The sequence below is a fragment of the Eumetopias jubatus genome, unplaced genomic scaffold (assembly GCF_037043125.1).
Source record: "Eumetopias jubatus isolate StellerSeaLion01/CBP00866 unplaced genomic scaffold, mEumJub1_p1.0 scaffold_1, whole genome shotgun sequence".
Taxonomy (NCBI): domain Eukaryota; kingdom Metazoa; phylum Chordata; class Mammalia; order Carnivora; family Otariidae; genus Eumetopias; species Eumetopias jubatus.
This window is the reverse complement of record NW_028274807.1, coordinates 203620044-203635450: the sequence shown is the minus strand read 5'-3', so window position 1 is coordinate 203635450 and position 15407 is coordinate 203620044. Positions and strand designations below refer to the sequence as shown.

At 47.6% G+C, this 15407-nt stretch overlaps 1 protein-coding gene across 6 annotated transcripts in view; it reads left to right on the top strand.

Moving 5' to 3' along the window:
• The window catches only part of GATAD2A (GATA zinc finger domain containing 2A), a 102585-nt gene that overhangs the window by 61930 nt on the left and 25248 nt on the right, over positions 1-15407 (top strand). For 4 of the 6 annotated variants that reach the window (XM_028126848.2, XM_028126844.2, XM_028126845.2 and 1 more), the window contains exon 3: positions 3738-4006. The exons of 1 other annotated variant lie outside the window; for it this stretch is intronic. In XM_028126848.2, the coding sequence (XP_027982649.1) occupies positions 3738-4006 (269 nt within the window). The remainder of the gene's footprint in view (positions 1-3737; positions 4007-15407) is intronic. One more of the 6 variants, XM_088028856.1, reaches the window with a different exon arrangement.

Sequence of the window (15407 nt, the reverse complement as noted above, 5' to 3'; positions counted from 1 at the left end):
CCCACCTCTCTGCTCTCCCATCCCTGTCTGAGGATGTATTAGAGCAGGCTCTGCTTGGCTTGGTTGTGTTTGCAGAGAGTGAGAAGGAGGGGCTGAGGCCACCTGGGTTCTAGCCCTGCTTCCTGGGTAGCATCCTGTGCCTTAGGCCGCCTTGCAGTCCTGGGAGCCTCATCTTTACAGTGGGCATGCTGCTGTCAGGATCTGCCCCTGTCTGCATGTAGTGCCAGCACAGGATCCCCCTTCAGTAGGAAAGCTGCTCTTTGTGGGCTGGCCATTCCTGAATGGGCTTGTGGTAGAACCTCTCTTGTCTTTCCCTTCATTCTACCCTTACTGGCCAGGGATTTTGAAGCAGATCCTAATTTGCTATCACAGTAATCCAGCCTTGTCACCTGCTCTTTAGAAAAAGTATTCTGATGTACCTCCTCACTGCTTTTTTGCAGAGATTGTAGGTCATGCTTCATTCCTCAAGGCTGGTTTCTTCCCTATAGGTTTGTGGCTGGATCCTGGGTTCATGCCTGCAGGGTGGTGGCCGCTAGCCCTAAAGTGCGGGGGCTACTGGTCCTTCATGCTGAGAGGAGGGGAGAGCTGCTCTTTACCAGCACCTGCCCTCCCTGGGAGCAAATGCCCCATGTGGCCTCTAAGGCAACCACCTTGGTGTGGAGTAGGTACCACCCAAGGCGTGGCAGGGGGTGGGGTGCAGAGCTGGAGGCACCTTCTGCCTTGGTCAGCCCCGTGCCCCCTCCAGCTATGCTGGTCCTTTCTGTGGTGGGGGAGGTGTGTAGCTGCTCACCCCCCCCCCCCGCCCGCCTCAAGAATCCCCCACCAGAGCTGGAGGGACATGGAGCTGGAGGGGCAGGGCATGTGTGCATTGCCAGGATGGCTATTATTTCTGGGCCTAGGGTTGGCAGGGTTCCAGCCCCTCAGCTTCAGAGTGAGCTACCTTGACACTGCACACAGAGCATAAACAGGCTATGTTCTGTGCCCTCTGCTGGGGACCCTGATCAGCTACCCAAACTGGGGTGCTGTGGGGGGCCCTATGACCCAGGGTGGTCACTGGGGCTGGAAGGAGCAGCCCTGTGGGTGTGAGGCTCTGCTCTGGCTCTTTGCCATTGCTTGTTTTACACCAGTGATAATGAAGTGAGGTCACGTGGGCACTACCTTGCCAGTCTGATGACCTGGCACACAGCAATCTGGTTGTTGGTTCTCCCCCTTCTCCTTATCTTTGTGGGCAGTTGAGAGGAAGGACTTCATGTAGGGTCTGGGTTTGGATGAGTTTCATGGATTGGAGCCTGGAGCTTACAAGGCCAGAGACTGTGCTGGCTGGCAGGGTGGGTGGGTGGGTGTGTGGGTGAGGGTGCCAAGATGGAGCAGAGGCAGAGTGGAGAAGCATGGGGGAGTTTGAGTACAGTATTGGGAGGGCATCCTCTGTATCTACCTCATTCCCTCTTCTCCAGTGTGTACCAGGCCAGACTGGGAGCTTTTCCCTTAGGGACAGAATTTCTTCTGACTCTAGTGGGGGCCCTCTTTCCCTCTTTTCTGGTTTCGTCTCCTCTCCTCTTTGATCTTGACAAGCTCCTTTCTGGTCCTGGGAGCACAGCTACCTGCTGTCCAAGGCAGCTACTGAAATTGTTCCTCTTGTCTAATTCCCAAATTTCAAGGAGCTCCTGTTTTAGGAGTCCCCAAGGAAAGATGACCCATGTGCCCACAGTGAGGGAGGGGTCGGTGACTGACACTCAGGGCAGTGACTTATCTGCAGTCTCACAGAGACGGGACTGATAGACTCAGTGAGCAGGCTGACAGGGTTTGTTGTGAAGGCATAGGAAAGGACAGAAGCCATAGAGCTTTAGGCTAAGAGGGACAAGGGGGCATTCCTTGCTTTCTCTGAGCCAGTTAGGAGACCATATCCACACAGAGAATGGGAGGCGGGGATGGGGTTTTTTTTGAGGGGTGACTGGGACTGAGCAGTTGGTACAGGGTGGGCGGCAGGCACAGGCTAGGATGCCAGGAGGGATTGGGGGCAGATGGAGGTCTTGTTGATTTCCTATGCCCTTGAGTTTCAGAGTTCTCCAGTCCTACCCTCCTTTAGCATGGGTGGGGAGCACTGTGGGGGTGACATGATCACCAGGAGACTTGCTCATTTTGACCCATTTGGACTGCCTGTAGGAGCAGATAACCTGAGTGCCCTGGCCAGGCCACACTGGCCTAACGAGTGTATATGGGACACTCTGCCTTCTGAGCCAGGAGCATGAAGCAGCTGTCCATTTCCTTCCTTTCACTTTAAGTCCACCAAAGGGGCCACTTGGGCAAGGCCCTGCACTATTGCTCATTTGTGGAATTGGCTCCTAAAGAAGATTGTGAGTGAGTCATCTCAGGAGTGTGTCCCATATATGATGATGTGGCCCCTTCATTGCCCCATGTTGCCCCCAGCCTCCCAGAAGGTGGGCTCCAGGACTGGGGATGACTGGCCCTGTCCAGGACAGGCCTCCTAGGATACTCACTGGTGAGGAAACTGAGGTGCCAGGTGCCCTGCCTGTGGACACAGGTAGAGCCTGTGCCTGTGGACACAGGTGCCTTCAGTGTAGGCACACCACAGGTATGAATTGAGATTCTCTGAGGGGCCCGTCGTGTATTCCTCAGTGGGCCCCATGTTGGTAGGTGTGAATGCGTATTATCCTGTGTAGAACTGGCACTTTGGGAATTCTACTAGAGCCTGGCAGCTAAATTCTTTTTTGTCCCCTCATGAACTCTGGCTTGGCTTTTTAGATCCTGACTCTTACAGTCTTATTTCCTGTGTCCTGCCTTGTTGGGACATCAAGGCTGGGCTTGGAGTGGCTCCTTTAAGAGCGAGCGCCTGTGTCCCAGACTCTGTTGTGGAATGCCAGCAGCCTCCCTGCAGACAGACATCACTGCGCTGTCCTCCGTCCTGTCTCCGTGAGGGTTAACAACACTTCAGCTTGTTGTCTGGAACCGGTTCAGACTGGTTTTCTGGAAAGTGCTTTGTCTCTCAGACTGAATCCTGGGAAGGGTCATGTGGAGCCCAGTGATGTCATGGGATCAAAAACTGACTCAGCTGTTTTTTTTCTTCTTTTCTTTCTTTAAATCAAGATATGTGTGTGCTGCAGGTACATGGTGCTGGCACGGTGACAGGCCAGCTCTCACCCCACTCAAAGTTTACCTTACTGGCAGTCAGAGGGTTAAACGTGACCCCCACCTCTCACCCCCCAGAGGTGAGCAGGGAGTGAGGAGGCTGTCCCTCAGTAAAGGGGAAAAGAAGGGTCAACCTGAGTCAGTGCAGTGCGGGGCTGGACCTGGGCAGTGACCCTGCTCCTGGGACAGCGTGGTCTCCCTTTGCTGGATTCCAGACACCTCCAATCCAGGGCAGGTATTCCGAATCCCATAGGCAGGGAGTTCAGATCTAGAACAGTTTTCCTCTATTTGCTTTTGAGTCTGGAGCACAGAGAATTCCTTTTCTTTCTGATAAGCAGCCACTTTCCATTGTTCCTATCCAGGTCCCCACATGTCTCAGCTCCCCAGATGCTCCACTGATCCTGCCCAGCCTTCCCCAGGCAGTGAAGAAAGGTCCTGGGCATACTTTGTGGGTCCTGCATTTGTTATGCCTACTTCCGCTAACAGCATGTGGCAAGGAAAACTCTCCAAGCTGACACTGAGAAGTTTCTAAGAAGGTAGCAACTTGGTTGTGCCAAGTTTAAATGTCATGTTTTCTCCTTCTCCCAAAGTTCAGAATGACTGAAGAAGCATGCCGAACACGGAGTCAGAAACGAGCGCTTGAACGGGACCCAGCAGAGGATGATGTGGAAAGCAAGAAAATAAAAATGGAGAGAGGATTGTTGTCTTCAGATTTAAACACTGACGGAGACATGAGAGTGACGCCTGAGCCAGGAGCAGCCCCAGCCCAAGGGTTGCTGAGGGGGGCAGAGGTGACGACCATGGGCAGATGCGAAGGGCAGGCGGGTGACGGGCCCGTGGACATGCGTACCTCATACAGGTGAGCAGGAGGAACCTGGAACCAGGTCTCCTGGGTGTGAAGAGGTGGTGAGGAGATGGGGATGAGGCTTCCCTTCAGGTCTGCAGGAAGCAGCTTTGGGTGAGTTATGGTGGAGATGGCTGTGGGTTCCAGTCCTGGCATCACTGTGCTGTCCTGGACAGACCTCCCCACTGGGGCCTGGATGTCAGTGGCAGAGGGTGTGATTCTCACAAGAGGAGGGGTAGTATTCTCCATCAGCTCTCCTGTAAGGCAGCAAGTCTTCACACCTGTTGTCTGTTCAACTGGTGCTTTTGGTTTGTAGGAAAACTTGGAGTTTTTAATTTGAATGTATTTCCTTGCTTTGTAGATCTGGGTTTCAGGAGGGCAGGGGTTCTACACTTTTTCTGGGTCATTGGGCTGGGGGCAGAGTCTGGAGGCCAGCTCAGGGATACCTCGCACATGTGCCACCACTCCTTATAGGCAGCACATTATGAAGGAGGAGGTCACTCTGTTCATCTTCTGTGATGTGTTTTGGTTTCTCCTTAGTACTGATTACTTTCAAGAGTAGTTTTCCTGATCCTCAGCTTTGTGAGGTTCTTAAGGAAAAAACTTGAAAGAATTAAGACTCAGTGTCGTTTCTGTCATACCCTCCTTCCCCCCAATTTCTTCACTCAGAAACATTCTTTTCTTGTAAAGAGAAATCTGGGCCTAGCATCTGCTGTCACTGTTAACCCTTGGAGCTCTGGTGAGAGAACCATTCTCTCCAGAATGTTCACACCTAGATGTCTTATGAGCCAGATATGCCACAGTGGGTGTGTGGGTATAGGCATGGCCTCCTGGCCCTCCCTCACTAACCCCCTAGTCCTCCCCTACAGACCCCTTTCCGTGTCTGTTTGCCTGGAGTGGGGGGGTGAGGGTGAGGGTAGCAGGTGCAGAGCCAGGGAAGTTGGGAGCACCTTCTCTTCCCATGAGTGTTGACTAACCCACACAGGGATGACTCCACCCTGCAGTCTTCATGTTAAATTCATTTTGGAGTCCAGATTTTCAGAATCCTAAGGATTTCAGAGGTCATCTGGCCTGACATTTCTCAGCTTTTACAATTCTTAACCTCTTTGAGATAAATAGGAAAATCCAACCCCTTCTATTGGGGAAGCATTCAAAGTAGGGTGGGGGTACTTTCTGTTTCTACTACCCCAAAAGGCCTTTTTCTGTCTGGCTCTGCTTTTTGCTGTCCCTGTTCTAAAACCAGAGGCCTCTTTGAAAGTTTCAGAAATAAAATTGTAAGTCTGGGCCTCCTTTCCCTCTGTCTGACTTGGTCCTCAGTAGTGTTTCAGGGGCTGTCTCAGGTAGCTGAGGAGGAGGAAGAGCCCATGTTTGTGAAGATCTGCTGGGTTCTTGTGTTCCTGGGCTCCTGGTGTGCATTTTCTTCTATAATCACCTTTCTCCTCTGCAGGGCAGCCCAGTGGATTGTGAGGGAGAGATTACCAGATCTTTCTGTTGATATAGCCTGGGGCTACATTTGGCCTCTGGGCCTCTTGCTTCCAGACTTCTCCATTATACCTATTGGCTTCCAACCCAAGGTCACTTGGACAATGTGATGTTTTCTGAGGTTGATGGGGATGATATCCTTATGACACAAAGGATGCGAGGGAGCAGGGATCATAGATTAACCCAGGCACACAGGGCAGGTGTGATCCTACAGGACTAGAGATGCCCCAGGACACTCATGGAGCAGTATGAGAGTGTGGAAAGAGTTTGGCTTTGGTGGCCGGCAGGCGGAGTTGGGGTCACATCATATTCCCTGACTGATCTTGTGCAGATGGTCTTAGTCTTTGTTTCTTCATCAGTAAAATGGGTGATAATCTCTGCCTTGCAGGTTATTGGGTGACAGATGTGTACCCAGAATTGGTCCTAGTGTGGGGAGGAAGTGTTGGTGGCAACTATCCTTCAGTCTTCACTCAAAATGTCCACATGTAGAGCTAGTATGTCCCTGAGTTCCCACATAGAATATTCTGTTTAATTTGAGAAGTACAGTTTTGAATTTTGGCAAAAATCATACGATCAGGTATACCCCACAGCCATTCTAAAACTGTAATCTGTTCTGGAGTGCGTGGCCCCAGTTTCTGTGTTAGAAATAGGCAGTCTTTGAATCCTTGTTAAGAGCATCTGGCTTGAGAACATCCCTTTAGGAACCTCCCTGTATCACGGTATGGTTGTTCCATTGGTTCCCAGGTTAGTGTGAAATCCCACATTGGGCAGATCAAAAGGCACAGCTGTACTAACCATAGTTTAGTTGGGTTGAAGCTCTTTGGCTTCAGGTTCACTGAATCTTATAAGACCAACACGCCAATTTTAGATGGTTCTGAGAGAATTTCATTTTTGTTTTTTTAATTGAGATAAAGGACACATACTGAAAAGTACAGAATAGTGCCACTTGATATATTTTCACAAACTTGAACACATCCCTGTAGCTAGAATCAAGAAACAACCTTGGAGCCCCCTTATGCCTGCTTATTGTCACTACCCCAAGGGTAACCAGTTTCTTGGCTTCTAACAGCATAGATTAGTTTTTCCTGGTTTTGTACTTTATTTTTTTTTTTAATATTTATTTGACAGAGAGAGACACAGCGAGAGGGACCATAAGCAGGGGGAGTGGGAGAGGGAGGAGCAGGCTTCCTGCTGAGCAGGGAGCCCAATGGGGGGCTCGATCCCAGGACCCTGAGATCATGACCTGAGCCAAAGGCAGACGCTTAATGACTGAGCCACCCAGGCGCCCCTGGTTTTGTACTTTAAATAAATGGTATTATGCAGTCTGTACCCTTTGCTTGCTTTCATTCAACATTGTGTTTGTGAGATTGACCCATGTTGTTGAGTTTAGCAGTAGTTAGTTCATTTTCATTGTTGCATAGTATTCTGTGTCTAGAATTTCTGTTTGGCTCTGTTTTACAACTGCCTCATTTTCTTTCACACTGTCTTTTTTAAGATTTTTTTTACTCATTTTACACAAGTTAAATCATGAGCAGGGGGAAGGTCAGAGGGGGAGGGAGAAGCAGACTTGGGACTTGATCCCAGGACCCCAGGATCATGACCTGTGCTGAAGGCAGACATTTAATCCAGACGCCCCTTATGCTGTTTTATGACTCAAATTGGGCTTTTTGAAGATTAAAGGGAGTTTCTGGTGGCTTCTAGGAGAGATAATTTTCTTTAAGGAAGTGGCTGGTAAATTAAAATGACCAAGATAAAACTTTTTTTAAACTATATTGGGGTGATGTGTAGCATACATAGGCAGACAAAAGGGTAAAAGTCAGTTCTTCGCCTCTCTACGTTTCTCCTCTCCATCTCTGGCGGCTTTTCTGACCTAGGCTCCCACTTTGTGTGTATTTTATTTTCAAAATAAATCAAAGCTGGAGGGTAATTTCCAGCAGTGATTGAGTGAGGAGAGATTTTCAACCCCACCCACCCACAGCTATAAGACAGGATAAAATTGCCCAAAAAATGTCAGTCATTTCAGCACTGTGGAAACTGACCAGAGGCATACAATAATCTGAGAAGTGTTTGTGCTTAAGGAAGTACTGAACTTTGGGTAAGAATAGGGAGAATCTGTGGCATTTAGCCTGGTGCTCCTTTCATGCCCTCTCCCCAGTTCTACTGCTAGGGAACTTCTGCCTGTCAGGTACAGGCTGTGAAGACCAACCCCTTCTCTGCAGGAGTGAGATGAGGCTCATTCAATTTAAGAGAGTTCTGGGCAGCAGCCCTGGGCCCGTGGCCTTATTGGTTGAAGTGACAGTCTTAGAGATGGGCAAATGGGGAAGGACAATGACTCTGTTAGCCCAAGGTTGCAGTCATGATTGGGGCAAGACAGAAAACTGTTTGAAGAAATAATGGGCAAAAACATATGTGAGGAGAATTCTCACTCATCCAAGAAGCTCAACAAACCTCAAGTAGCAGAAATACAAAGTGATCTATACCTGGACACATCATAGTCAAGTTGTTACAAGCCAGAGAAAAAGAAAATTTTAAAAGTAGCAAGAGAAAAAGGGCTCATCATATACAGGGGAGCATTAATATGATTAACAGCCAGCTTCTCACCCAAGATCATGGAAACCAAAAGGAGTTGAATGATATCCAGAGTACTCAAAGAAGAAAACTGTCAACCTGGAATTCTGTGTCCAGCAGAACTCCTTCAGAAAAAGGCAAAAAAGACATTTTCAGATACAGACCAAAAGACCTGCCAGTCTTCAGTCTGAAAGAAAATGACATGTTGGTAATTTAGGTTCCCAGGAAGAAAAGAGCACTGGAAATGGTAAATATGTGGGCTAATATAAAAGACTTTATTCTCATTTCTTCTTAAAACACATAACATTGTGTAAAGTGTTAACTGCAACTAACATTGGTCATAATAGACAAAAATAACCATTCACCTCTCTGGAAATTGACCAAAGGCATACAAAAATCTGTTGTGTTTATAATGGTGACAGATATGTCAGACAAACAAAACAGGAGGAATGAAATGGAGCTCCACTGGGGTAAAGTTTTTCTACTTTTTACCAGAATCAAATTAGTAATTTGAAGCAGATTGTGGTAAATTAATAAGATGTTTTTTATAATCTCTAGAGCAACTATTAAGAAAAATAACTTCATAATAAAAAAGAAATCAGAAAAATTTAGTGGTACACTAAGAAATATTTAACACAAAAGAAGACTGTCAGCCAGGAACAGTGGAACCAAAAAAAAAAAAGGAATGTGTGTGGAATACAACTAGCAAAATGGCACATGTAAATACAGTCATATCAATTATTGTGTTAAATGTGAGTGGTCTAAACACCCCAATTATAAAGGCGGAGATTGTCAGACTAGATTAAAAAAAAGCAAGATCCAGCTTAATTATATATTGTCTGTAAAAGACACTTCTTAGATTTAAGGATGCTTTTATCCTTTGGTAAAATGATGGGAAAAGCTATACCATAAGTAACCATAGGAAAGCTAGAGTGACTATTATCAGTGTTAGATAAAATTGACTTTAAGATGAAAAAATAGTACTAGAGCCAAAGAGCGACATTTTATAATAATATTTCGGGGAGACGTACCAGTCATAAATGTATATGCACCTAAGAATAGAGCCCCAAAATCTGAGGCATAAACTGATAGGGTAGTAGAAATAGACAATTTATCAGTTACAGTTAGAGAATTCAGTATTCCACTCTTAACAGTTGGTAGAGCAACTAAACAATATTGGTAAGGTTCTAGAAGACTTGAAGAGCATTGTCGACCCATTTGGCCTAACAGGAATCTATAGAGTAGCTGGTGACTACAGAAAACGTCTTTATACATGCTCATGGAACATTCTCCAGGGTAGACCAAATGCTGGGCCATAAAACAAGTCTCAAGGATGGTTGATTTAAAAAAAAAAAAAAAAGACAGTAACAAGTGTCGGCGAGGATATGGAGAAGATGGAACCCTCATAATTTGCTAAAGTATGCCATCTGTAAAATGGCATAACATTCTGCAGTTTCTTACAAAGTTACAAATGAACTTACCACATGACCCTGCATTCTATCCAAGGAACATACTCAAGAGAAATGAAAAAGTGTCCACACAAAGACAGGTACATGGGTGTTCATAGCAGCATAATTCATAATAACTAAAAAATGGAAACAATCCAGAGAGCCAAGCAAGAATAAATAAAACATGCTGTATCCATGCAGTCGATTACTATTCAGAAATTAAAAAATGAACTCCCGATTCATGCTGCAGCATGGATAAACCTCAGACTAGCCATGCTGGTGGGGAGAGAAGAGACCCAGAGACTGCATGTTGTATAATTTCATCTACAGGGAATGTCCAAAACAGACTTACTATAGCGACAGTGATCAATGGTTGCTGAGGCCGGGGGTGGGGGCGGCTGGGAGCAGTGATTAACATTTCATGGGCACAAGGGAACTTTTGGGGGGTGGTGGAAGTATTCTAAAATTGGATTGTGGTAATGGTTACACAATTCTAAGTTTATTAAAAATCATTGAATTGTATTACAGTGAATGAATCTTAGTGGTATGTAAATTATACCTCAATATGGACATTTAAAAAAATTAATGAGATTAAAATAGTTTGGTTTCTGTTCTGGCATCTATAAACGTGCTCATAGAAAACAGAAATTCACAGAGGTGGAAGTTGAGTCTGCTAGACTTGTGAGACCAACCCAAAGGTCATGGGCACATGCCTTCCCTCCCCCTACCCCACCCCAAGTCAGGACTGTTGGAAGAGGCTAGAGTTGGGGCAGGCAGAGGAAGCTATGCTGGGTTCTCTGTTTTGTTTCTGTGATAAGTAGATTCTACTGTACTTTCCTATAGAGAGTCTCTGTTTCACAAGTCATTGATCTTTAGAAATAATCTGGGATTATTTGTGTAATATGACCAATGTTAGTTGCAGTTGACACTTTACACAAGTGATAAATAACCTTTTTCCCCCCTCCTTTTGGGTGGAGGAGCATTTAACTCAATAAAACATGAACCTCTTCTTTAGAGGTTCTGCCCCTGAAAGGTAAGGACTGGGTGTCTTGTCACTCTGGGCCTTTGTGGGGTGGGGGCTCCATGAACAGCCACCCCCATGCTTTACTGAAAACGTGTTTGTATATGCCTTTTTCTGAGACATTAGCCCTCCCTGGGTTGTTAACAGGCCAGGACCAGGCTGACTCTGTGGCCTGCACTGTGGTGGTCCTTGGGGATAGAAAGGGTAGGGCTAATCACAGCTACTTTCTGGTGTACTGTAATATGAAACTGTGCAGAGGTCTTGGGGAAAGACCAGAGGTTAAGGGGTATGGCTCACTGAGGATGGAAGTCCATAGGCACCAAAGCAGACCTGTCTTTACTTCCTCATTTTACCTGGGAGGAAACAGCTGAGGCTCCCTGGGTCCCATGGGTGAGGCAGGGACAGACAAGTAGGCCAGCTTCCACTTCTCAATAGCCTGCTACATGGGCCTCAGTGGATGTGGGGCAGATGTTCTGATGACTTCCCATCCTGGGTTCTATTGGGGTGTGTGGCCTGTGGGTAGCTGCATGTCTCCCTCCTCTCTCCCCATCCCTCTTTGCATCATGCATCTCATTTGCTACAGGTCAGGGCTTCACTCGGACCAAGGGCCTGCCCTCTGGGTAGAAGGGGCTCCTGTCTGCCACTGAGGGTCCGTGGCCTACTGGCAATAACATCTGAGCCATTAGAGCTATTCTTGGCTTTAGTTTTTCTGGCTTTCCACCTCCCTCAGTCAAGCACTTGCGAACTTAAACAGACTAAAAATGCACTAAAAGCACCTTCTGTTTACCAGGCCTGCAAAAGCAGGGCCCTTTTGTTAAAGCTGGTGTTCTTGATGTGACAGAATTACTGTCCCATCTTTCTTTAGAGATTTTGGCATTCACCAAGGGTGTCATGGGGATGACACATCTTTAAACTAGTCACCTCTTCTATGCCCAGGGACGTCACTACTCGTTTGGTAGTAAAACAGGGCTTGGTTGTCGTGGAGTGGTGTGTTGTGTTCGGGCACATCATCCCACACTCATGTCAATGCCTGAGTTCTCTTACAAAGCAAAAATGAATCTGAAAGTAACATGATGGTGCAGCTGCCTATTGTCTATAATGTGGGATTATGTGGATGGCCTTGTTCTGTTCTATGTAGAAATGGGGCCTGCAGGTAGAGGGCTGCATCCCTTAACTTATCCAAGATGACTCCCTAGGTCATAGGTTGAGTTCTTGTTGTTTGGCAGATGCTCTTTACAAGCAGCCTCTTGTGAGAGGAAGAATAAAAACTGGGGTTCCCTGCCCTGTGAGGAAGTAAAGCCCAGCGAGCCTCTCCTGGTGTGTTTTTCACCTGTGTAGTCCAAAGCCTTATCAGGATACAGAACCTAGTAGTCACCATAAAAAGGAGCCATTTATACGTTTCCAGTCAAGAAGGGTATATTCTCTAACCCTAGACTAATCTTGCCTCTTCTCAGAAATGGATTCTAGAAGCGGAATCATGCATGTGCTCAGTGGGGTTTGGCTTCTCTCACTCCATGTGCTTTGGGATTTATCCCTGTTGTATGTAGCATTTTGCTGAATGTCTCCTGTGTGGTTAGGCACACTGTACCCACTTACCTGTCCATAGACACCAGGCATTCTGCAATTTGGGGCTGGTGTGAGTGCAGCTACTGTGATCATTCCTACAGGTCTTTGCGTGGGCATTAGTCCTTCATTTATCTTGCTAAATACTTAGGGGTTGAATTGCAGGGTCACAGAATACGTGCATGTTGAATTATTTTAAAGAAACTGCCAGGCCTTCCCCCTGCAAAATGTCTGGACTGTGTTACTCACAGGTATGGGGATTCAGTTGCTTCATTCTCAGTTTGGTATCATCATTCTTTACAAATTTAGCCATGGAGTCTATAGAGAGGTCTGGGTCCAGGTCCTGGCTTGCTTGTGTGACTGTTACCTCTTTCCCACGGTGATAGAAGGGTGATCATTGCTGCCCTGGCTGCCCGTGTGGGGATGGAAATGGGGTCTTCGCCAGCCATGTACTGACTTGAACCCCCACCTACTCTGTTCTCAGGACCATGCTCCATCACAGCTGTGCCTGGCCTGGCCAGCTGTCTGCTGGAATGTGTGTTCTTGAGTGAGCTGGGTGAATGTGACACAGCTGTGGGTGTGATGGCTTGGGTTCTTGCACAGCCTGGGTAGGTGTGGTTGTGGCCCTCACCCTGGCTCTCTGACAAACTTCCTCATAGGGATTGGACCCCTGCAACGCCCCCCCCCCCCTTACATGTGAGAGCTTTGGAAGTCCCTTAGCCAAAAGCCTATTTCCTTCCGTGTGACCACTACTTTCCAGAGTCTGGGGGCTCCTGCACTCTTGTGGAAGGCTCCCTGGAGCCTAGGCCCTCCGCAGCACCTGTTGTGGCCTGGCTGCTGCTTTTACTTGCTAATTCTTTGTCTTTACTGCTGGGTAACTTCCAGGAGAGGCTGGGCAGTCTCGGGGAGCAGCTCCAACTAGAAATCTCCATGGCCTGCATGCTTTTCTTAGCGTGTTTAGTGTATGGGAACCAAGAGGTATGTTCTGAAATCTGTTCCTGGTTCTGTTCTTCCTTCCCTGTCTTAGCTGTGGCCGCTCTTGTGTCATTCTCTGCTTTATCCCTTCCCTGTAGGCTCCTCATCCCAATTCTTTCTGTCTACCTGCCTTTACTCTGAACCATATCTTTATCCCAGGTTTGAAATTGAAATTTGAGGGGTTCACCTATACTTCTAAAACTCATTAGGTAATGCTGGGCTATCAGAGTGACACACTCTGGGTGTCCTGTTTCTAACTCCCAGAGAGACCCAGCTCACATGGGGCCTAGTGTAAGCCAGCCTGATGACAGGTGAGAAGCCACCTGGCCATTGCCTTTATAACACCTTCCTCTGGTCATGTAGGGGCTGTCTGTCTCTTTCTCAGTGGGTAGTGCCTGCCTTCTTGGGGATATGGTGGCCCTGACAGGAACCAGAAAGCCACTATGTACAGTCAGTGAAGTAAGCACCTGTAAACACTCATCCTTTAGCAGTCATGAACTCTTTACACATGTGTGAATTGGGCAGATTTGTAGATTAAGCAGATCACTTTCTTATTTTGAAATTATTTGGTTTCAATCTACAGTTGAACTTTTTTTCTCTTTTTTCTTTTCATTTTTTAAAGATTATATTTATTTATTTGACAGAGAGGGAACACAAGCAGGGGGAGTGGGAGAGGGAGAAGCAGACTCCCCACCGAGCAGGGAGCCCGACTCGGGACTCGATCCCAGGACCCTGGGATCATGACCTGAGCTGAAGGCAGACGCTTAACGACTGAGCCACCCAGGTGCCCTCTTTTTTCTTTTTTTAAATGTTTTATTCATGAGAGTCAGAGAGAGAGAGAGAGAGAGAGAGAGGCAGAGGTAGAGGGAGGAGCGGGCTCGATGCGGGACTCGATCCCAGGACCCTGGGATCACGACCTGAGCCGAAGGCAGACGCTAAACCATCTGAGCCACCCAGGCGCCCCTGCAGTTGAAGTTTCTGATACCTCTTCAGTACGTCTTCCTGCTAGTGCTTTGTCACATGATGACAGACTCCTCATCCTGTGACTGGTGTCTTGGCTGCTGTAGCAGATCATTTAAGTGTTTCACCTGTGAAGTACGTGAGGGCTCTGACCAGCCTTCTGCTATGCTAAAACTGCTTTCATTTGCTTTGCTTTATATCTTGCAGCCATTTCTCTGCTGTATTGAAAATAGTCTATACCAGAATCGTAACAAACCTGGAAGGTTGGGGGGGATGGCAAGCACACTGGCCTGAGGGATCCCGTCATGTCCCTTGTGGCTACCTAGCCTGGTGAAACAGTGGGACGAAGGGGGGGTGGTGCTTTGTGACTCCAGGTGGGGCAAGCAAAAGTCAGACCTTGAGCAGACTTTTCTCAGCAGAAAGTGCCCTGAAGAAAAAGGAGAGCTGGCCTGATGGCAAGAGATTTCCAAGGTGGCTTTTTTGTTTTTTGTTTTTTGTTTTTTCAGAGGGATGAGCATGTGAATTGTATTTTGTGAATCTGAGGGGAGTAGCAGGTGGGAAAAAGAAAATGGGTGTCCAGCAGCCTCATTCCACTCACATCCCCATGTGCCCTGGTACCATTTACTCCACCCTCGTGAAGCTCATTGTCTCCTCTGAAGTGGGGCTGGTCGTTCTTAAGCCTTAGAAGCTCCCAGTGTGGTCTAATAATGTTTGTCACAGTGATAATAGGAAGAAGCCTTGGGACTTACGGATGTCCAAGAATGAGGGAGAAGAGGGCAGGTGAATGGTCATACAGCCCTGTGGGAGGCAGGTGGTGGCAGCAGGGTCAGTTGCCTTCACAGACGCTGAGTTCCTTTTGCCGAAACAGCATAGATGTCAGTGAGAGGGGCCTGCCTGGGGGTGGGGTGGGAGAGGAGGTGGGGAGCGTCCGATGGGTGGAGATGGGAGACATACCAGACGTTATTAATCCCCTTCCCTGGGTCCCAAGCCCTAACACTGCTTATTTTTAGAGCTTAAATCTTAAAAATAGTTGGGATGTAAATAACCACTTTGAAAAGCTTTGTTCCGGTCTTAGTACGATGCAGAGTTCCTCAGTGCAGGGCCTTGATAGCTTTCAGAAGCAACTTTAACACAGCCACACTGTAAAGAAAACCAGTCCAGGCACACAGCATTACCTTCCTTCAAGAGGACTTGGCAGTGTCCATGGGCAGTGTGGGAAAGAGTGATTTGGGTAGCATATTTTGGGGAGCTCACATCCCAGAAATTGGGGTGCTCAGGGGCTCCAGGTCCCTGAGCCATTGGGTTTGGTGAGAGGGTCTGAGAAGGCCCACAGTGGTGGTCAGAGCAGGGCCTTAGAGCACCTTCTGGAGCAGGTGGGACGGGCGGACCATGTGGTGCC